This window comes from Scomber scombrus, chromosome 10 (genome assembly GCF_963691925.1).
Source record: "Scomber scombrus chromosome 10, fScoSco1.1, whole genome shotgun sequence".
NCBI lineage: Eukaryota > Metazoa > Chordata > Actinopteri > Scombriformes > Scombridae > Scomber > Scomber scombrus.
Genome location: NC_084979.1, coordinates 29,186,360 through 29,209,573, shown reverse-complemented (window position 1 = coordinate 29,209,573; position 23,214 = coordinate 29,186,360). Strand labels below are relative to the sequence as shown.

The 23,214-nt window shown below is 40.9% G+C and overlaps 2 protein-coding genes across 2 annotated transcripts in view; one reads left to right on the top strand and one right to left on the bottom strand.

Moving 5' to 3' along the window:
* irak1 (interleukin-1 receptor-associated kinase 1) overlaps window positions 1-23,214 on the bottom strand; it is a 416,029-nt gene that overhangs the window by 101,221 nt on the left and 291,594 nt on the right. The window lies entirely within an intron of this gene.
* On the top strand, window positions 3,876-16,164 carry ccdc120a (coiled-coil domain containing 120a). The gene is made up of 10 exons (XM_062427184.1): window positions 3,876-4,013; window positions 5,008-5,122; window positions 5,252-5,379; window positions 5,655-5,768; window positions 8,611-8,752; window positions 9,157-9,213; window positions 12,006-12,875; window positions 14,533-14,603; window positions 14,635-14,776; window positions 15,687-16,164. The coding sequence occupies exons 1-10, from the start codon at window positions 3,966-3,968 to the stop codon at window positions 16,016-16,018; spliced, it is 2,019 nt and encodes a 672-aa protein (XP_062283168.1). The 5' UTR covers window positions 3,876-3,965; the 3' UTR covers window positions 16,019-16,164.

The window sequence follows — 23,214 nt, the reverse complement described above, 5'->3', positions numbered from 1 at the left end:
CAACAACAAGAACAACAATAACAACAGTAATTAAAGCTACAAGCAGTGAAGAACGGGCCCTTCCTCCCCCGCCCCGCCTCCAAACAGCGAAATTCGCCTCAAGGCATCTAAAAGGTCATAAGATGACAAAGAGTGAATATGAAGTCGATCAGATGAAATCTGTAGGAGGATTTTGTCAGTAGCGTAGAGTACGTAGCGTGGAAATGGCAACAAACAGAGCCACAAATGAAAAATCAAATCAAAATGTCCGACTTCCTGTTTGAATTAGGGTGTGGGTCCAAGAGACTTTTTTGTGCGTCTTTACATGACACATATATATACACCACATTTCGTTCATCTACGTCAATCTGTAGGGAGGGGCTCAATTTTCTTAATTTTCTACGGGATGCAGTGGAGCCATTTGGCCAGCACTTCCTGTTTTATGGCGAAACATCGAAAAATTGCTGCATCGCCATGGCAACCAGTTATAATGAAGGGAAAAGATTTTTATAACTCCAATGTCTTAAGATGATTCTGAGTGAATTTGAAGTCGGCTGGATTAAATATCTAGGAGGAGTTCGTTAAAGTACGATGCGTGGAAATAGTGAAAATGGTGCCAAAATCGCGAATTCGAATCAAAATGGCTTACTTCCTGTTAGAGTTAGGGTATTGGTCCAAGAGACTTTTTTGTGTGTCTTTATACGGTACATATGTGTACCGAATTTTGTTGGTCTACGTAAATCTGGAGTGAGGGGCTCCATTTTTTAAACTTTTAGGCACTTTTATGCCCTCAAAAATGCGTTTGTTTGCGGAAAATAATAGTGTTAGTGCTCATTATTCCTAATAATAGGAATATGACTAATAACAACGGTTGTAGCATTATGGCATCAAGCTGGACCACGGAGACTGCAGGCGGTCCACAACCGAAGGTCCGCTGTGAAATAAGAAAGCAAAAAAACTCCAGAGAAGATGCCAAGGTAGGAACATGAATTAATGGGGCACGAATGTGTACAGATTGAGAGTTGATGAAGAGTGGCTGGTCTAAGGCAAGCCAAGGCCCGCCCTTACTTTAAGCTTTATCGGAAAGGAAAGTTTTAAGCCTACTCTTAAACATAGAAAGGGTGTGTATCCCACCCCTGGACCGAGACTGAAAGATGGTTCGACAGAGGAGGAATCTGATGTCTGAAGCTACTTTCTACTTTTAGAGATACTAGGAACCACAATCAGTATGATCGGTATTTTTATCTTATACCCTTTGTATTGAATTGAATTTAATACAAAGAGAGAACATGAATGAAATGAACACCAGTAGTGAAAATTAGTGCATTTACTTAAGAGTTTTGAAGTATTTGCACATGTACTTTAAGCATTTTTTCATACTTTTTTACTTCACGTGCATCGTGCAGTATTATCACATGTTACTTTATACTTTATTCCCCTTTCATTATAATATCTTCCTGTTTTTTGTTAAATCTTCGAGTCTTCGCTAGTTGTATGAAATGTGCTTTATTAATAAGCTTGACCTAGTAAAGTAGTCTTTTTCTCAGTGTCAGCCTACATCCAGACTTAAATGGTATTTTTCTTCCCCCAAAAAAACCCCCAATCAAATCTTTTTCGAAACTCCCTCCAGAGTGTTTCAATTTTAAAACGTCAGCTTTGGTGTTTCAGTGTTTTCAGGAAAAAACTGAGCTTTTAAAAAATGAGGACGAAGCTTCAACAGCGAGGCTATGTGTGGCAGTAAAGTTAAAATCCCTCCAGAAAAAAACACACGATGTTGTTCTCTTTGTTGTTGTTGTTGCCATGGAAACGCTACAGAAGGCAGTGAGTCTGTGCTCTTGATCTGTCACTTTTCTTAATTTGCTGCTTATCATCTTGTTTACATGCCGTTTTATTTCTAAATGTCACTCCTTTAAACTCTCTCTCGCTCTCTCTGTCTCTCCCTCTTTTCCTTTTTTTAATAGCTCATTTCCTCTTCCTGTTTCCCGTTCAGCTCTACTTCCTGTTCTCAGGGACTCTCAGTGTGTTGTCCTGCTGTCAAAGGACATTTTGTTCTCCCTTCAGTCTGTGTCAAGGTTTCAAAGGTCAGGGGTCAGGTGCCGATTTATTAATGATTTATTGCTTGATTTGGATCTCCATCAGCTGGCTACAACTCACTCATCCACTAAGCACACAGTCAATTAACAACCGCAGCAGTTTCAAATAAAACAAATTAAGGTATTAAAAATACAATCAGACATTAATCGAGGTTTGGTTTTGGTTTGATAAGAATTTACTGATGCCCAGAGGGGAAAACACCAAGCAGCATGTAAGGTAATCTTAACCTGTGATAATACTGCACGATGTAATTGTTGATTATAGTCTGTATTATTGATCTGAATCTGCAAAAATAACTGACAACATGACAGCATAAAACATGGATTTTTTTTCTCATTGACCCTAAATTGTATGTTTTACAGACCTCATTTGTTCAACCCTTTTTATAAACATGTTAGAGACTCATTCTGTTTGTGTTCAAGATGAAAAAATGAAACTCAACTTCAAAAATGTCTCCAGCAGGATCTCTGATGTCAGCAGTGATTTGTGTTATTCTTTGTTTATACACTAGCACAACCTGTATCTATAGCAACCATAGAACAACCTGTATCTATAGCAACCATAGAACAACCTGTATCTATAGCAACCATAGAACAACCTGTATCTATAGCAACCATAGAACAACCTATATTTATAGCAACCATTGAACAACCTGTATCTATAGCAACCATAGAACAACCTGTATCTATAGCAACGGTAGAACAACCTGTATCTATAGCAACCATAGAACAACCTATATTTATAGCAACCATAGAACAACCTGTATCTATAGCAACCATAGAACAACCTATATTTATAGCAACCATTGAACAACCTGAATCTATAGCAACCATAGAACAACCTGTATCTATAGCAACCATAGAACAATCTGATGGTCTGTCTGTGCATTACATACCTCATACAAGTGGGAAAGATTGCCACAAAAAGTTAAATGGGTTAAATAGATTTAGTTTTTGAGCAGATGTCATGACACAACGTGACTTCTACCAAACGGTTGAGCAGACCTACAAAGGTTTGAAGTACATGTGCAAATCTCTCAAAACTACTGGTGTTTATTTCATTCATGTTCTCTTTTTTTTATTCAATTTAATATCCACTGAAGCAGACACTGGAGCTCAGCAGCCACTCGTGTCACATTTCATAACATTTACAGTAGCAGAAGAAACGCAGTTCTCCTGTTTGTTTGCAGATAACAGTTTCACTGTCAAAGCTGTTTTGTCTACAGTCTTACACAGATAAACCTGCTGTGTGTGTGTGTGTGTGTGTGTGTGTGTGTGTGTGTGTGTGTGTGTGTGTGTGTGTGTGTGTGTGTGTGTGTGTGTGTGTGTGTGTGTGTGTGTGTGTGTGTGTGTGTGTGTGTGTGTGTGTGTGTGTGTGTGTGTGTGTGTGTGTGTGTGTGTTCTTAGTACACTTTGTTCTTTCTGCATTTTTCTCGAAAATATTAAGTGTGGATCTCTCTGTGTCTCTGACTGTAAGTGCATAAAAAAACTGAACCGTCTGTCATTGGTCACATGATCCTCATCATAATCCTTCTCCTTCTTCTTCTCCTTCTCTTTCTTCTTTACCTTCTCCTTCTTCTTCTTATTCTTCACCTCCTTCTTCTCCTTTTTCTCCTCCTCCTCTGTTTTCTTCTCAGGTCAGACACCCTGAAGACTGTGTAACTCCCTCTAAAGGCCAGACAGCTTACAGCTAACCAACCAACCAACCAACCAACCAACCAACCAACCAACCAACCAACCAACCAACCAACCAACCAACCAACCAACCAACCAACCAACCAACCAACCAGTTAACTAGTGAACCAGTTGGTGCAGCAGTGGGTGAAGCAGTGGGTGCAGCAGTGGGTGCAGCAGTGTGTGCAGCAGTCCTGTGGTCTGTGTTCAGGCTGCTGGATGGCCACAGGAGTGAACTACTGGAGCTCTTATGAACCCAGTTACAAGGTGAGAGTGTGTTTCTCATTATTTCTGGCTGTTTGGGTGCTCACAAGAATCTGCTCAAATTTGAAGACACATGGCCTTCATTTTAGTTTGTTCAGAACAAATTTAACCAAATAATCTAACTATAGTTAATCACAGTGGTGCTGGATGGGCGGCTGCAGGAATAACGTTTGAGATTTTCACATTTCTGTACGTGGATTCCTCCTGAACTGGTGTTTGGACAAATACTGTTATTAGCTATTTATTTCTATTGCTCAGTAACCAGCATCGTCATCATCATATATCTCTCTGCATGTTTCTCAAAGAACCAATAAAAGATGAGCTCAGTTTTTCATGTCAGCAGTCAGGTGTCTACATGAACAGTGAAAGAGGTTTTCCTCTCTGTAATCATTCCTCCTGTTCATACTGACTATTAAAAGATCTCCTTCAGATGTGCTTTCAATGTAAAGTGATGGAGGACAAAATTCATTCATTTAAAAGTAGATGATCAGCTTCTATTGAGCTTCATCAGTCTGAGTTAGTCATATCAAGTGATATCTGACACATTTACAGTCTTTTTAGCATCAGATTCCCTCTTAGTGTTTCCCTGTTGAGCTGTGGTGGAAGTATAGTAACAAAAAGACTTTGCTACTAAAAACACTGTAACGTTGAAACATAGAAGATGAAGATGTGACTCATTTGGACGACTGAAGCTTCATATTAGCTTCAGATCAACTTTTAAATACATGTTTACACAGAAGAAGGACTGTGGATTTAGTCCTCCATCACTTCCATTGTAAACATTATGAAGGGATCTTCTAATAGTCAGTATGAACAGGAGGAATGATTACAGCAAGAAAAACAGCTTTAATGTTCATTTGACTGTTGTGGACGTGTCTTTTAATGTCTGTCTGTTGCATCAGCTGCACTTTATACAGATCAGATGAACTGCAGCGTTCGTTTACATCTGACAGTAATTATGGACGTGTTCCGTAAATCTCTGTGCTGTGTTCTGCAGGTGAGTGAGTGTGTGTGGGGCGGAGAGCAGGAGTCGAGCAGTGAGGAAGGAGGAGGCGGGGTCACATGGGAAACACAAGCCATGGAGGTCAAAGGTCAACTCATCTCAGCACCTGGTGAGAACAAACAGCATGATGTCATGTCAGAGATGTGAGCTGGGGAGGTTACAGCATTGTGACTCGATGTTTCCTCTGTGTGTGTGTGTGTGTGTGTGTGTGTGTGTGTGTGGCTGTCTGTGTGTGCAGACCCGCTCACCTGTCCAGACAGGAAGCAGAGGGAGCGAATGGCAGAGCTGCAGGAGAGGAGGCGGAGCCTGCAGGCCCTGCTAAGCACACGATTGGCTGAGCTGAGACGCATCTGTCTGCAGGAGGCGGTGAGTCATGTCATTGTTCAGAGAAGAGGTGTGATTGGTCAGCTGTTTCCTTGCAGTCCTGATCCTGTGTGGACCTCACAAGACCTTTTCACACGGTCTCGGTCCGCACCAGAGGTTGATCGACATTTTTCACATCAGCCTTAACGCAGCAGAGTTTATTTCAACAGATGTGAAAACACCTGAAGGTTCTTTGGACGAAGCCTCTGCAAAATGAATGTAATGATGTATTGAATGTAATGATTTATAATTAGTTTTCCTGTGTTCTCATTGGTCAGGAACTGACAGGCGCGGTACCTACTGATTTCCCCCTGGAGGCGGGAGAGAAACCCCCCTGTGTCCGACGCAGAGGTGGGACCTCTCGCACAGGAAACAGGAAGTGTAGAGCCGAGGTGAGGAGCCCATGTAGATCTTTCTTTGCTGACTGTAATTTTTGACAACAGAATAAGAAAAAACTTGAGTTATCTCTTATTAATAGTCAGGTTTGTTACAACATAATCAAAAAGAATCAGAGTGAAATTGAAAGAGAGCAAAACAGACAAAAACATAAAATAATCTGTTTCAAATCACATGAAAAGCGCGATCATTGTGCTGCTCTACATCAATATCACCAAAGAAATGCTTCCAAACTTAAACATTTCTGCTATAAACATCTTTAAACCGAGCTGCAAACGTCCATATAAGGCCGTGTCAGTCATCACGGGAGTCCACTTTTATTTGTGGAGCTGTTATATTTTGCCGGTGGGATTAAATAGTTCTTATTAATAGAGTTGGCTAAAGCGGGGAAGTGAGATGTGTGTAGCTCAGTTTTGGACTCGGTTACTTGACATGCAAGAAAGAAAAGAAAAGCTGCCAAACCAGATATTTATCTGGCATAAACAAATGATTGGCTCTTGGTCAGAAGGAGTGTGCACATTGTTCTGCAGCTCTGAGGCGTTTTTTAATTTAAAAAAAATAAATTGTTTTTTTACAGTTTTACAATTTCAGTTGGCAGACGAACACATGAGAGTTAATGCAACACAAGAAAGGATGTAGTCGGCAAGAACAACCTGAATAAGTGCTAACTAAATTCAGGTCTGATAGGATGTAAGTACATAGAGGTGGATAAGATTTATTTTATTATCATTATTATTAATATTATAATAATAATTATTAAGTAAGTTTAACCCTTACATACTGTTCAGGGTCAAATTTGACCAATTTTTACATTTGACAGCTGCAATAAAACAAAAACAAAACTATATACATTTCTTTTAAGTGGACTTTTCCTAATGTGACCCCAAATATACAAAAATTTGACTCTTTGTACTCTTCATACTCTAGAAATATCTTAACTCTTGCATGCTGTTCAAGGTCAAATTTGACTCATTTTAACATTTGAGAGTTGTAAAAACACCATATACACATTTCCTCCAGGTGGACTTTTCCCTAATTATACAAAAATGGAGATAAAATGCATCATTATTTCTTATTTTTGTGCAGCTGATACACATTTTTGTAAATGCAAATGTCCAAATTTTACCATTTGTACTCTTTATATTCTATAAGACGTTCTCCTTAACCATAATATACGGAGTGCAAATGTCTTTTTTTCTATAGATAAACTCTGTTTGCTCTCTGACAGCTTAACTAAGGATTAATCTAATGAATGTATTAATAACTCATGGGGGAATTTGTGAATGTGAATTGGTGTAAAGACTAATTATGAGTCAGAATATGAACGGTAAGGGTTAAGATTGAGAGTGAGATTGGTAACTCGTCTCACCTCCAGGGAACTACAGAAAAGAAGAGTCTGGCTGTTGTGATGGTCGTACCAGCACCTTTCATCAGCAGATTGAGTTAGCATGAAGGAGTGTGCACCTGAATGAGGGAGATCAGGTCAGCTGGAGCAGTTTTAGCTGCTGTTTTGTGTGCGATCATCAGGGTTTTGAATTTGATGCGGGCAGCAGCTGGCAGTCAGCGGAGAGATGTGAACAGCAGGGTGACGTGTGCTGTTTTTGGGCTGATTGAAGTTTAGATGCAGCGTTAAATTCTGGATCATCTGCAGAGATTTGAACGTGCTTTCAGATGCTGGTGTCTTGTAATCCTGTGTTGGATGAGCCAGATGTTTGGCATTACACAGACATAAAAATAACTTAAAAAAAGTTTAATAATTTCTGTGCTGTAAGGATGCTGCCACTGTCACTGAAGACAGCTTAATGATGAAGGAACGATAAGTTTGTTACCATCCACCTGTTTTACTTTGTATTGTCAATTTGCACATAAAATACCTGAATGGAGGCGTTTACATATTAAAAAGAAATATCTTAACTCTTGCATGATGTTCAGGGTTCAGGGACTTTTCCTAATGTGGACTTTTCCCCAAATATAAAAAAATGGAGATAAAAAGCATCATTATTTTTTAATTTTGTGCAGCTGACACATCCAAAAATCAGCATTCAAACATGCTTTAATATTCATCATTTTCTATAAAATGTTCTCCTAGACCATAAAATAGTGATTTCGCCATAAGATTAATCAAACATTTATTATTGACTGATGAGGAAGAGGGAGGATGATGAAATGAATGTGAATTGGTGAAGAGACTAATTATGAGTCAGAATATGAGCAGTATGTAAAGGGTTAAAATCGAGAGAAAAGGCGTTTTTACACTTACTTGAGGTGTAAAAAGTAGTCATGTGGATAAAAAGTAAATGTGAACAGAATCATGCGACCAAAACGTGACTGAAGAGCTGCAAACATCAGATCTGTGTGGAGCGATGAGGAGACTGTATGAAACTAACAGAAATGTCATTTATCCCACATGGTTTCCCATCATTTCAACTTTGTCGCTCGTTTAATGACGTCATCGTGTTGTATCCTCTTCTTCTATGGTTTAATGGCACTGACATCTTTACAGTAGTAGATAGAAACAAACATTTTTCTGGAAACCCAAAAGCTAGTGAAACCAACATTTCTAGATTTAAAGCAGCAGTGGAGCATTTCCACGTGGTATTTTTAAGTGTGTATTTCTGTTTTCAGCTTTCCCAACATGAATATTTAATATAACTGAACCCGTAATGTTAAATCATGTTAAATAAGAGCTGCACGTGACGCCACACACTGCCTTTGTTTGTCATCTTTGATACATTTGAGACCTTTCTGCCAGATGCACTTTCACACAGATTAGTAAATGTTGGTGTGTTTCTGTGTGTGTGTTTCTGTGTGTGTGTGTGCGCGTGCATGTGTTTTTAGGAGGAGGACTCTCAGCGAACAAAGCCGAAGAAAACTTTATTCAGCGGTGCTCTGAGGAAACACAGCGACCCTGAACACAACACACACACACAGACGCACACACACCACGGCAAGAGGACTGTACACAGAGGCTGCCACACAGGTAACACACACACACACACACACACACACACACACACACACACAGACCCATTGACCTATGTAACTTTTGGGAACATTACATAACTTACATAAATTTCCTGAAGACCTACCCTAACATCACCACTACTTGTTTAAACCTAACTCGAATCTTAACCGCTGACCAAAAATCAGCTTTTCCCAATCAGGGACACAGTTTTTCTCCCCAATTTGATAAGCCATGCCTAATTAACTGGTCTTTTTAATCTGAAATCTGTCCCTAAAAGTAGCCTACAACCACACACAAACACACACACACACTCACACACACACACACACTGCTGGCATTAGATGAGAAGCCATTGTTTCAGGAAGACGAGGAAACCTGCTTCTTCCTGCCTTTATCTGACTCAGTGTGTTTGTTTCCAGACGACACAGTGAGGTCAGAGAGCAGCTCGACATCAGACTCAACAGGACACGACAACGGTAACACACGCACACACACACACACACATGCACGCACATACCCAAATAGCTCCCCCTACTGGCTGAAAACAACACTTCAGCTACAAATCCTCAAAGGGAAACTCTTGTTAGGGCAGTTTCCACTGCAGGAACTTCGGGGTAATTTTATGGGGCCCTGAATGACAAACTCCTGGAACTTTTACGGGGGTAAAACGAGTCCCTGCCTCGGGGTATGTACTCCGTGCTGCCACGAAAAAATCCTGGGTGGGGTTTGAAGTTGACTCTGTGCTGATTGGGTATACTCAAAGCGGGATGTGAAGTCAACAGAAAGCAGCAAAAGATGTGTTTTCAGGCGGGATTTAAAAGTGGAGACAGGGTCAGAAGTGCGAATGTCTGGTGGGTGAGAGCTCCAAAGGGTGGGTGGGTGGGGGGGGCAGATCAGCTGAAGGCTCTTGACCCCCATGGTGGTTAAAGTTGGCAGATTGGGCAAAGAGCTGAATGGCAGAAGAGGATCGGAGAGTGCGTGTAGATGTGAATAAGCTCAGAAAGATACGATGGTGCCAGGTCGTGAAGGATCTTGAAAGTGTGATGCTGCAATGGAGACACAACAGCTGAGAGGACGTTCTTATATCAGTAATAAAAAACACTGAAATCAGAGATCTGGGAACACGGTGACATCAGGAAAACATGAGCATTCAGACGATCAACAAACATTTTATACTTATGATCTAAAGCATTTTATATTGGAGGTCAGATTGAATATAAGAACCCAGTTTCATCAGACTTTATATTAAAAGACACTACAACCTCAGAACCAATGAAGCAATGTTACATTCCCTGTTTACAGCCCTCAAGGCATTTTGGGAACTGTATTTCCAAAACTGAGAGCTTGATTTTTCTCCTCTAAGTTTTGTCTGCTGGTCTTAAACAAGTTCCACAGTTTCACAAAAATAAAGACTGTACAAAAAGCCCCTCTGGTGTCTGCTGAGAGAGAAAAAAAAAGATCCATGTGTAAATCTGTGCTCTCGGTTTATAATCCGTGCCCTCGGATTTGCAATCCTTGCACTCAAATGCAATTCAAGTTGAGCCAAGTCGATTTGACTTCTATAGCTGCAAATCACAATCTCAAGGGACTTTTTCACATGCAGCAGGTCTAGACCAAAATCTTTCATTTTTTAGAGACCCAACAGTCCACCATGAGCAGCATTTTGGAGACAGCAGCGAGGAAAAACTCCCCTTTAACGGGAAGAAACCTCGAGCAGCAGAGGGCTCTAGGTGGGCGGCCATCTGCCCTGACCGGTTGGGTTTCGGTGAGGTTTTGGCAATTGATTGTACAATGGGGAAGTTGCTCGTTTTTCATTTTATATTTCCAAGAAAATGTGGTTGAGGATATTTCATCATTCTTCAAACATAGATAACAACAATAATAATAATAATAATAATAATAATAATAATAATATTGAGCCACATCATCCAATAAAGCACTGTAGGCTTCCACTATCCAAAATGGACCTAAAAAAAGAGTATAGGTTTACACATGGATCTTTTTTCTCCCCACCTGACCCCCAGACTAACTCAGAGCTAAGAGCATTGTTTCCATGGTAACAATCAATGGCACTCAGGATAATTTAAGGGGATATCCATCAGTGAGGAGTTAGTGTAGTTAGAGACAGTTCCTCTAGAGAGAAAGAAAGGATTATTCAGCAGACGTGTTGCATCCCGTCACATTAAAGGATAAGTTCACAATTTTTTTCATGCGTGTCTTTAAAAACAGCAATCAGGTGTCCAAAGAGGTTTTTCCTCTCTGTAATCATTCCTCTTGTTCACACTGACTATTAAAAGATCTACTTCAAATGTGCTTTCAGTGGAAGTGATGGAAGCTAAACTCCGTGAAAGATTGATTACAGCCAGAAAAAACATGCTTCAGTGTTTATTTGGGCTCCTGACTGTTGTTTTAAGACAAACTTGAACAATTTTGAACCTGTCTTTTAAATGTCTTATGGTTGGCTCTGATTCAGATCTGCACTGAGCTCACATTTCATTCTACTGTAAGTCTGATGTTTTATTACACTTTCTGTTTGCTTTGCAAGTAAAATTTCCTTCGAGCTGTTTAATTTTCTCAAAAGGGAAACATTTATTGATGGATGTTACTCGGTCATGTTTTTCTTAAGTTTGATAAAAGTCTTAAATTACTCAAAATTCATGACAAATGAGTCCTACTACAAAAACCTACAACTACTACAACAGATGGGTTTAGATGTCTGACTCTAGGTCAAAGTCTGTCCTCATGAAGCTGAGCTCTGGTTCTCATTAGATAGATAAACATATACATAAATAAATAAGAATTAATAATATACACAAAAACGTAAAAGACAAAGTAAAAGATGTAAGAAAATGATGTGAAAAGGAGGATATGAAACTGAGCTGCATGTTCAACTAATGTGAAAACTAATTATATACACTAATGAACCTCAGTGACATTTATGAGGATTTTCAAATCTTAGTGATATATTTTTATTAAACTTCTTCTATTTTACTTTTCTTTTCTTTTTAATCTATTTTAAGAATTATTTTCTTTACTCTAACTTTTAACAAACTTTTTCTCTTATTTTACTTATTTATTTTATTATTTGTTTTTATTTTTATTACTTTGTTTTATTCTTTTTTTAAATTGCTATTATTATTGTTGTTGTTATTTTTTTGTCTTCTTTAATTTTTCTTTGAACTACACTAGTCTGTATGAAAGGTGCTATATAAATAAAATTTGATTGATTGATATTTTAACATCACTTTCCTGTCTGTGTGTCTCTCAGATGACGGTGTGTCTCAGTGGCGCCCCCCGCTGGCCTCGGCTGATTCTCCAGTGGAGGTTTTCTACCACAGCAAACCCAAGAGGAACTCACTGCATCCAGAGACTCTTCATACCCACAAGCCCCTCCCCCTGCCCCCCCCTCTCCCCCTCCAGCCTCCCCCGTCTCACCCCTCTCACTCCCAGGACAGCTCCTCCTCCTCCGGCCCCTCTGATGCAGGAGCAGCTGGGGAGGCCGCCATCAGGGTCACCACCGCCCGTCGCAGCAACAGTTCAGACGGCCTCCTGGACCGCATCACCTCCCCTGAGGAGGATGGGGGGCGGCCGGGCCAGCAGGGGGGATTGTGGGTAAAAGGAACAAACAACGTTACAGCGTATAGGAGCTCAGAGACGCTGGCAGATGGACGCACGAGGACGAATAATGGACTCACTGAGGTTGGAGGAAGGGGAGGTGGGGCGGGGCGAGGAAGAGGAGGAAGAGGAGGGGGGTACAGTGAGGTCCTGCTGGACTATGTTTGGGGGAAACAGCAACAGCTGCAGCGACAGCAGTCCCAGACTAACAGGCAACCAGTCACATCGCACCAACCAATGATCTATAATGGCTACTCTTCCCAGCAGCCCCCTGTAGCCCCGCCCACCTACCGCAGTCACCTGGGCGACCAGCGACGAGTCAAAGTGACCCGGACCAAATCCTGTGGCCCCTTCCTGCCGGTGCAGCAGAACCAAGCCGAAACCCACAATCCTCCTGTGACAGCCATCCAGCCCGACCCTCACCCCCACCTGCTGCCTCCCCGACCCCCACAGATGCTCCCCTCACAGGACGCACAGCTGGAGGAGGCAACCAGGAGCCTCCACAAGGCTCTCGCTCTGGAAGGTAAACACCAAACACTTCCTGTTGCATCACATCTCCAGAAAACATCCAAAATCTAAAACCACCTGACACACCTGATACACCTTAAAACACCCGAAAACATCTTAAACACACCTAAAAAAACATTTAGGGCAGTATAGAAATAATAGCAATAGGAAGCACAGTGGCACACCAACAGCTAACATTTACAACTCTCTGTACAGTCACCTGAAGGTAGCAGGAATCTGCTCCATCTGCATTCTCTACTAGATTGTTGTTGTGTGCTGTCAAGGCAGAATTACACACAGCAGATTCACTGGTTAATGCAAACTGACTGTTGCAAAAATAACCACAGAAACCTCCAAGCTTATGTGCACATATAAGCTTGAAGGTTACATATGTTTTTAATTCAAATCAACTCATCTGGCCAAAGTGTCGCCTGGAGCTCAAATGTTTTATTTACAATACAGGTGGATGTGTGGCTGTGATGAACAACATGTGATGGAGACTTTACAGATTAAACTTAATATAAAAGTGTTATTTTTTTTAAAACAACCCAATCAGCACTAGGATCACATGTTTATCCAGTATTCGAATTGCACAGTGGCTTTTGGGGGAGCTCTATTTTCCGAGCCGAGCTCCCCTTAGCTCCCCCGTAATTCGAACCATGTGTATGTCACAATATGAACATTAAACAATCAACTATTTTCTTCCCACACTGGCAGCAGTTATCTTGCATGTAAGAACAAATTAAACTGATTCAAACTTTTAAAAAGGGTAAAGAAAAAATGCAAAATGCCAAATCTAGAGATGGCGCTGTGGTGGTATTTCACTAAAGATGGTTGGTGTATCGATCGTTGTGATACCTTCCTTGGTACTCCTCTTCCTTCTCCGCCTCTACGAGAAATTTGAGTTCTGTGACAAATTCGTGAAGTAGGACAGTGTCAAAAGGTTGTGATATGTAGCACAACGAGCTGGTGAACCTGTGAACAGAACCGTGTTTCATGCTCAGTGGCTTCTGCCTTACACAGAACTACTCTCCTGAGAGTCACAACTTTAGCGTTCTTACTCTTTGGAGACATTTCTAAACAAACTACAGTAACAACTCTCTTCAGAGACGAAGCAACATGTCGGCCAGTGCAGCAGTGTGCCTCGGTGACAAGTTTTTAACTCTTTCATACTGTTCGGGGTCAAATGTGACCAATTTTTAACATTTGGGAGATGTAAAATAGTGATTGTGAATATCTTTTTTCCCCATAAGTCAATAGAATACACTCAGTTAGCTCTCTGACAGCTTCATTAAGGATTAATACTTAAACATTTATTAATGACTGAGGGGGAATCTATGAATGTGAATTGGTGTAGAGACTAATTATGAATCAGGATATGAACAGTATGTAAGGGTTAATAGTTATTTGGACAACAACGGAGGTCTACGGCACAGAGGAACAATATATATCACGCTGTGGATACACACACTATACTTAAATAAATCAGTCTATTGTTGGTTTGGCTCTGACAATAAAAAGATAAGGACAATACAACTTCTACAAAATTTTAAACTCATGATTGTTAACCTATACTTCATCCCCTCACTGAACGAGTGATGCTTACAGATTATTTATCTATAGATCTGATTTAGTCTTTACTTCATTCAGTGTCTGATGTGTGTGATTGACAGGTCTGAGGGACTGGTACCTGAGGAACACGATAGGCTCCTCCCACACAAACCAGCCCAATGGGAAGGTGAACGCAGGGGTCAAAGGTCAGGCGGGAGGCGCAGCTCTGCAGCGCAGACGGACGACTCACGGCATCATCCAGCAGCCGACCTATCAGACGGAGACGAGTCATCAGACTGCGCCGCATCACAAACAGACGGCGCTGCCACATTCGGCCACGTTCCACGGACATCCGCTGCACGCCAGGTAGCAGTCAGGCAGGCAGAGGTGGCAAAAGCATTCACGTTCTGTACTTAAGTAGAAGTACAGATACTTCTGTAGAAAAGGACTCAGATTCAAGTACTGATTCAACTCCTTTACTCAAGTAAAAGTAAGAAAGTACAGGCTCTGAAATGTTTGTATGCAAAGAATATATATAAATATTAGAGCTGTCAGTGATGCAATTAAGGGCCAATCATCAGGGGCGCTCCGACAAGACAGGCAAACCAAACAAGTAGTTGTGGTTTTTTTTACGGGGGGGGGGGGGGGGGCTTAGTGGGCTTCTTTTCATGGGGCCCCTAGATCCTAGGATTGCCACTGCCGAGCATAATGCGTTAATTTTTTCAAATCGCATTAATCGCTCCTCACAGCTGTGCACATCATGTGTTCATATGGCAGGAGTCTTACTGCTGCTGTCATATTCCTGCACTGTCAGCACATTGTTGGACTTTCCTTCCAGTAGCAGATAAAGATATGAGCAGTCGCCCAGGGCGTCATCTTACCGGGGACGACACAGAGCGCATACACCAAAAGAAAAAAATATATGTGTTTTCTATCGTTTATTTGCACGTCATGTCTTCTTTTTATAAAGTCACCGAGGTTGAAAGTAACAAGCCTGTTTTGACAACGTAAGGAGGAGAAAGTTCAGATATTTGTGTTCAAATGTAGTAAAAGTAAAAAGTCATCAGAAATATAAATACTCCTGTAAAGTACAGATACCTGGAAAATCTACTTAAGTACAACAAGTACAGTAATGAAGTACAAATACTTGATCAGCAGAACACCTGATCAGCTCTCTCTCTCTCTCTCTCTCTCTCTCTCTCTCTCTCTCTCTCTCTCTCTCTCTCTCTCTCTCTCTCTCTCTCTCTCTCTCTCTCTCTCTCTCTCTCTCTCTCAGGTCTGTGGACAACCCTCTCTACCACGACTTCCCACCTCAGAACCAGGAAGTTCCAGCTGTGGACCAGCCGTCTCCTGGCACTCTGGTCTGACTCACGGACCAATCAGGACTCTGACAGACAGACGGACGGACCAATCACAGGCTCAATCAAACACATCTGTCTCTGGGTTAGGATCCGGATCCAAGAGGGAAACAAGATGTTTGTTGTCAAGCTCAGCGCCACTCGACCTTCCTCTGTCGGATGTCATGTGTCAGGAGACCACGCCCACTATGATGTCACACAGAGGACGATGACATCACTGCCCGGCCCGAGGCTGCAGGATTTAAACTGAACTGATATCCTGTTGAGGAATGAATGAAATTAAAGTAAATGAAGCTTCAGGAAGTTCATTTCACTCGCTCTCTGCCTGACAATAACCTGAAACACACCTGAAGCTTTAATTGATGCCCCCCCCCCCCCCCTTCCCATCCTCCGCCCCCAACCCTCGTCTCCAGGCCTGGTGGTGAACTGTTCACTGTCTCAGATATTATCCTTCATGACGCTGCTCAACTGTGATGAGCTGCTGTTTCAGGGATGGAAATTAATTTAATGATGCTGACGTTTAAATGTTTTTTGATGACTCCTTAAAGAAAGAGAGAAAGAGAGAGAAGCCCCTTCCCCTCAAGCTGGAGGTCTGAGATGTTTAACTCCACTCACCCACCACCTGAACATTGTATAAATAGTCTCAGAAATGAAAAACAGCCTTAATCCCTGAGATACTGATGGTTATAGACACTAGACTCATGACTTAAAGAAGGTTTGTATTTATATTCTGAGGCTCTGCTGGAATATCTTTTGCACGATTTCCAGTTAAAACTCCTCATTTATCTTATACTGCTCCTTAATGCAGCCCCTCAGTTCAGCCTCTGTCTGAAACAGGCCGTCTTTTAGCTCCTGTCCATTTTGGGAAAGTTAAAAGATTAAAGTAAATGAAACCTCAGCTCTGTCTTACAGGCAACATTTCCACATACGTTCATCTATAGTTTTTAACACCCGACATCAGAACAGGTTGTAAATATCAGAAAATTAGTAAAAGCTCAATATGAAGCCTTGAATGTGTTTGCAGGAGATGTTTAATGTTCCTGCTGCTTATCTACATCATTAATCAGTAATTAGTTATATTATTGGGAATGATTGTTAAATAAATACTGCCAGGAGGAGTCCAAAAAAAGTGAATTAAAATAAGTGATGACAGCAACATTAAAAATCTCTTGCAAACACATGACGTTATGAGTCTGTAATCACCAGCATCTCACAGTTTTCTGCTGTTTTTCCGTCGCCATGTGGTCGATGGTTGGAGTTAAACGTGTAAAGAGATTTTTCGATGTCATTCAGGTAAATCGGCGGAAGCAGCTTCTCTGTATCGACGTTCCAACACGGGTTAAAAAACATTTTCCACGTATATTCGCACTCAGACTCCAGCCGACTCTGTGACGCTTTCATTGGCTAAAAGAAATGTGTGATAGTGATGTCACATCAGGTCATAATGAAGCTGCTGGGGTTGTCATGGTGACCATCAACATCATCAGACACAGTGTCCAAGTGTCTCTGTTGAACTGTGGTCCCCCCCCCCCTTTCTTTTTCCTTTTCCTACTGTATGTCTTTTGTATCTTCTACGACAGCATCTTTAATCTTTACTCAGACTCTGCTCAGACAATCAGGACACATCAGTGTTTTTTTTATGAACTTTTGATAACCGAGACTCTCTGAGGACAGATCATCAGCGTTTTGCTCGCTGACATCACCAGCTGACACGACCAGCTCAGTCCAACAAGACCAGCAGTTTTTAAACTCAACGATGAACTTTCTGATCAGATCAGGTGACACGTTGATCCAATCAAATCCCTCAGGTGAGTCCTAATTGAAACCAGCAGGTTCGGACTGAGCGTCAGGTGACTGCTGGGAGTCTCCCAGTGAAACCAGCAGAGGCAGGTGGAAGCACAGGTATCAAAGCTCCCCCCCCCGGCCAGCTGGAGCATCCTGTTGTGTTTCTGAATCGCGAACTGAACCAAATATGACACACGCCAGAGCGTCACGTGACCTTCTGGCTGCTTCTCTCTTGGACTGACACTTCCTCTGTCCTCGTTACCCGAAGAGGCGCATCCTCCGACTTAAATGGGAACTCAACACACTCCCCAGCTTTTTAAATATTGACCCTGGACTTACAAAACCAACTGCAACGACCTCCCACAAACATCTCAGAATAAAAGGCAGAATTAGAAGTCAGTTCAGCATTAATCACTAAAAGATGGCGTAATCGCTACAGTAACGTCATTATTTCTGTGTTTGATCCTCTTTTGATAAATGGCTTCAGTTACAGTACTGTGCAAAAGTTTTAGGCACTGAAAGTAAAGTGAGGAATTCAATGAACATTTTATTTATTGATCAGTTAACTTGATCCAAAGTTGAGTAAACAGCAGAAACGTTAAGGAATCTGTATTAGTTGTGAGCAGCTTTGCCTTTAAATCAGCAGCAGGTCTCCTCGGTAAACCTGTACCTTTTTTAGGTGCTCAGCAGGTCGATTGTTGTTCCTCCATCTTGGAGAAGTTGCCACAGTTGTTCTTCTACTGTGGATTTCGGCATCTCATCTGCTTCTGTCTCTTTATGTTAATCCCAGACTGACTCCATGATGTAGAGTTCAGGACTCTGTAGTGGTCAAACCATCTGCTGCAGGACTCCTTGTTCCTCTTGTGGATGAAGTTCTTTATGACTCCGGCTGCATGTTTGGGCTCGTTGTCAGCGACCAATCAGACGCCTCCCTGATGGGTTAGGGTTAGGGGAAGAATCTAAACATCTAAAGTGCCTAAAACATTTGCACAGTACTGAATATTTTGATTTCATCCACACTGAACAACACATCTCTAAAAAGAAGGTTGAATTAAAACAGTGCCTATAAGAATAATTCCCCCCACTCTTTTATTAAAAAGGTAGATTTAATGAGACACTCATCAACAGACACAGACAATCTGATCTCTAAAATCTAATCTGAATAAATCAGATGACAAAATAAATAAGTAGCGAAGCTGCTTTTATCCTGAGCCAAAAGAGATAATACACGAGGCCCCCACCTCCTAAATTTTGTCCTCCTTCTTTTCTGTTGGGCGGCTGTGTTCCATTCAGCTAACGCGTCTCCTCGCTTACGTCTTAGATTTTCTGTCCCTCGTTAATCATGAGGTAATAGGCAAGACTATAAGGTCTACAATGACTCTCTCCTCGCTCCTCTCATGTCTCCTTGTCTCCTCCTCTCTTTCCTATCTCCTCCCTTAATTTTCTCTCATGTCTCCTTGTCTCCTCTTCTCTTTCCTCTCTCCTCTCTTCATCTCCTCTCATGTCTCCTTGTCTCCTCCTCTCTTTCCTCTCTCCTCTCTTCATCTCCTCTCATGTTTCCTTGTCCCTTCATCTCATCTCTCCTCGTTTCCTTATTTCCTCTCAAGTCTTCTCACATGTTTCCTCTCATATTCCCCCCCCCCCCATGTCTTCTTGTCTCCTCTTTCCTCTCTCCTTGTGTCTTCAAAGACACACTTCAATAAACATTCACAGCCTGTTTTCGGGTCAAAGTTGGAAGACGGAGCAAGCCGAGATAGCAGAATGGAACGCACCCCCACATGAGTAGAAAGCCAGCCAGGATGTTGTTGAATAGCAGCTTTTCTCACATTAAGCTGAAGCTAAACTGTAAGTAATGTGTGGATAACTTATTTTGAATGGTCACAGACTTATCTTGAAAGTTTGAGGAGGAGATTCATCCTGTCTGTTTGATTTTAATTTGGAGATCTTTTTTTTGTAACGTCTTCTTCCTGTGTCCTTACTGACTGAGACGGGAGCTTCCTGTCAGCAATAAGACGACCACGTTGTGTTCTTCTGACCTGTTAAACTCCTTCAGGATGAAAAATCTGTTGCAGCGACAATCAAACAATGATGTCAAAGAGTTGATTGATTCTTTTACGACTGATTGGATGATTGATTAAGTGAACTGAGACTGTTTTTGTACTGAGCTCCAGTGAAATTATGTAATGATTTTGTTTTTAAAAAATGGCCATAAAGTTGTTACAAACATGAAGTCAGTGTTTTATGGAGGTCGTTAATGGAGAAAATGATGATGATAGTAAACCAGATGATCCTGAAATCCCTCCAACTCAAAATATTGATTACTGATTGGAAGGACTGATGTGAGAGAGGATGGATGAGCAGGTTAAAGAAATTATTTTAATCATATTTCTTGATTTGTTGTTTGACTGGTATTTGGATTATTGTGTCCTCTCTGCACCAAAAACACTGATTCTGTGCTTTTTATTCTGTTCATTTCTTTAAAATCAGGTCCTTCAGCCTCAGAAAGAAACAGTCTGACCTCCTGTTTCCTCCAAATCGGTGCCGTGGTCACATGACATGTCAGAGCTCAGTTTTTGTGTCTGTATCTTAACAAAACACCTCACTAACAGCGAACCCTCAGATAAAATCACTAAACATGATACATTACATGTCATATCATAATTTAACATCTGAAAAGTCCAATTTTACCCAATTAATTAATTCAATGATTAATCTTCTATTCATTTATGCGATTAAATTCCAAAATCACAACTATTTCAGTGAATGTGTAACCCTAACCCAGCTGCTGATTTAAAGATGCAGTGTTTAGGATTTAGTGCCATCTAGTGGTAAAGTTGAAGATCGCACCCAAATGACTACACCTCCCCTCACTTGTGTGTGGGAGAATATACGGTGGTCACAAAAAAAACCCAAAACATTAAAGGCCCTCTCTAGAACCAGTGTTCTCATTCTAAGGTAATGGTTGTCATTTTCAGGTGATTACAAATAAATTAAAACTGATCCAAATATAAACTCTGCCTGCCGCCACACATCTAAGCACAGAATTGGATGCTGCTGCTGTCACTTTCACAGACTGACTGATCTTTTAATACAGCAACCAGCTCTCTGTAACAGAGTAACAGTTAACTTCAAGTCCCCCATTTTGTCATTAATAAACAGTTTATATACTGTACATTATAACGTGTCCTTTGAGGACATTTAACATTTTACTATATTGTCATTGTCACTCATTATCTGTTTATACAGCAAACACAGGAAGAGTCCTGAACAATCACATCTGCTGACAGCTACATTAGTATGTTATTGACTGTTAATAGATGTATTATTAATGGTAAATAGGGAGACTTCAAGTGTAACTGATAACGTGTTGTGCTGCAGGTTAATGTTCAGGTGGCTCCAGTTGTCATGTGATCGCGGCTTCAGAAATAATCCAGATATCCCAGCATGCACTTCTTCTTCTAACTCTGGTGTCACTCCAAAGCAGAACAGAGAAACACTCTGTAAATATAATCAGTGACAGTCTGAGTACTTTCCAGCATTTGTACTCTGCAGTACTATACAGTATTTGTACTCTAAAGTATCTGTACTCTGCAGTATCTATAGTCTACAGTATTTGTACTGTACTGTGATGTATTCTGCAGTACTCAGAAATATCGGTACTGTGCAGTATTTGTACTCTTCAGTATTCTGCTGCGTCTGTACTCTGAAGTATCTGTATTCTCCAGTATCAGTACTGTGCAGTATTTGTACTCTACAGTATTCTGCTACATCTGTACTCTGAAGTATCTGTATTCTCCAGTATCAGTACTGTGCAGTATTTGTACTCTGACATATCTGTACTCCACAGTACTCTGCAGTACTTGTACTCTGCAGTATCTGTATTGTACTATGAAGCCCTGGATGAAGCGGTTCGTGTCCCCCTTCAGGTCAAGGTGTGGACAGTCTGTTCAGACGGACCAATCAGGACAATCTGTCAGTGTGACATCACTGCTGTCTCTGTCGCGATGCGTTCAGATGCACTCTGTACAGTTAGTGTTCTGTAAAAATTATTTTCTATCTTTTTGGACTCTTTTGTCATTTGTACTTTTTTCACTTTGACCTCTGACCTCTCTGCTGTCTGATGTGAACAGGCTTCATGTAAATAAACATGCTGTTTTTAAATAAAGATTTCTCTTCACTGTTTCCTATCTGCTTGTAGCTGTACATCAGTTTTTACATCTTATGTCTGTATTCTGGTATTTGTTGGTGGATATTTTACCAGCTGTGTGTAATAACTGCTCCTGACCTGCAGAGGTCGCTGCAGCCCACCCTGTTAGGCTTTCATTCATAAAGGTGCAGTTCATGGTGTTTGAAGGTAAATGCTACTGTAGATTAGCCGGCTCAGAGGTATGAACTCTGGTGATTGCTGTTAGGGTTACAGTAGCTTAGAAATATTTCAAGAGTTTCACAAATTGTCCCTCCAGCTCATCCAGTCTAGCAACAACCTCACATGAAACTTGACATGAAAATAATTACTGACGCAAAGCTGAAACACACACAAAAATAATCTAATAAATGCCTTTTACACTTTGCAAACCCACATTATGTACTTTTACTGTAATACTTTAACTACATCAAGCTCATAATATTATGTACTTTTACTGTAGTAGGGTTATTCATGCAGGTATTTTCCTTGTAATGGAGTATTTTTACATTTCTGTATTGGTAGTAAAGGATCTGAATACTTCCTCAACCACCTTGCAACTGTATCTTAGAAGTACTCTATAAATAGTTTATTATTATTATTATTAGGCTATGAAAAGATCTCCTTCAAATGTGCTTTCAATGTAAAGTGATGGCGGGCAAAATCCACAGTGTGTCCACACAGTCATTTAAAAGTAGATGATCAGCTTCTATTGAGCTTCATCAGTCTGAGTTAGGCATATCAAGTGATATCTGACACATTTACAGTCTTTTTAGCATCAGATTCCCTCTTAGTGTTTCCCTGTTGAGCTGTGGTGGAAGTATAGTAACAAAAAGACTTTGGTACTAAAAACACTAACATTGAAACATAGAAGACTTGATTTGACTCATTTGGACGACTGATGCTTCATATTAGCTTCAGATCAACTTTTAAACACATTTTTTGCACAGAAGGAGGACTGTAGATTATTGTCCTCCATCACTTACACTGTACGTGCATTATGAAAGTATCTTCTAATGGTCAGTATGAACAGGAGGAATGATTACAGCAAGAACAACTGCTTTAATGTTCATTTGGGCTCCAGACTGTTGATTTAAGACAGACTTAATCATTATTATACAACATATATCATGTGTATTACATGCATATATATCATATATTATTTATAGGTTATTATGCAATGGTTTTACTGGTTTGGCCCACTTGAGATCAAATTGGACCCTGGACTATAATGAGTTTGACAGAGGACGTGTGCAAGAGCGCAGCAGAGGAAGGGTGTTGTCAGTATTGGGATGCGGTCCTGTCAGGTAAACGTATGCTCAACTTTCTCCTGTCACCTCTGAGGTTTATTATTAAACAATATAAAACGCTTCAAAGAATTAAATAAACATACGGTTCTAAGAGAAGAAACGTAAACCTGTCACCATATGCTTGCAAAACTCAGATAATGGCATCACGATGAAGGAAACTAAACCGGA

Bases quoted from the DNA above. Each gene is read 5' to 3' on its own strand.
- ccdc120a (XM_062427184.1), top strand. From the start codon at position 3,966: ATGGCCACAGGAGTGAACTACTGGAGCTCTTATGAACCCAGTTACAAG. The intron at 9,214-12,005 runs GTAACACACGCA...TGTGTCTCTCAG, and splicing joins CTCAACAGGACACGACAACG to ATGACGGTGTGTCTCAGTGG. The intron at 14,604-14,634 runs GCAGGGGTCAAA...CGGGAGGCGCAG, and splicing joins AGCCCAATGGGAAGGTGAAC to CTCTGCAGCGCAGACGGACG.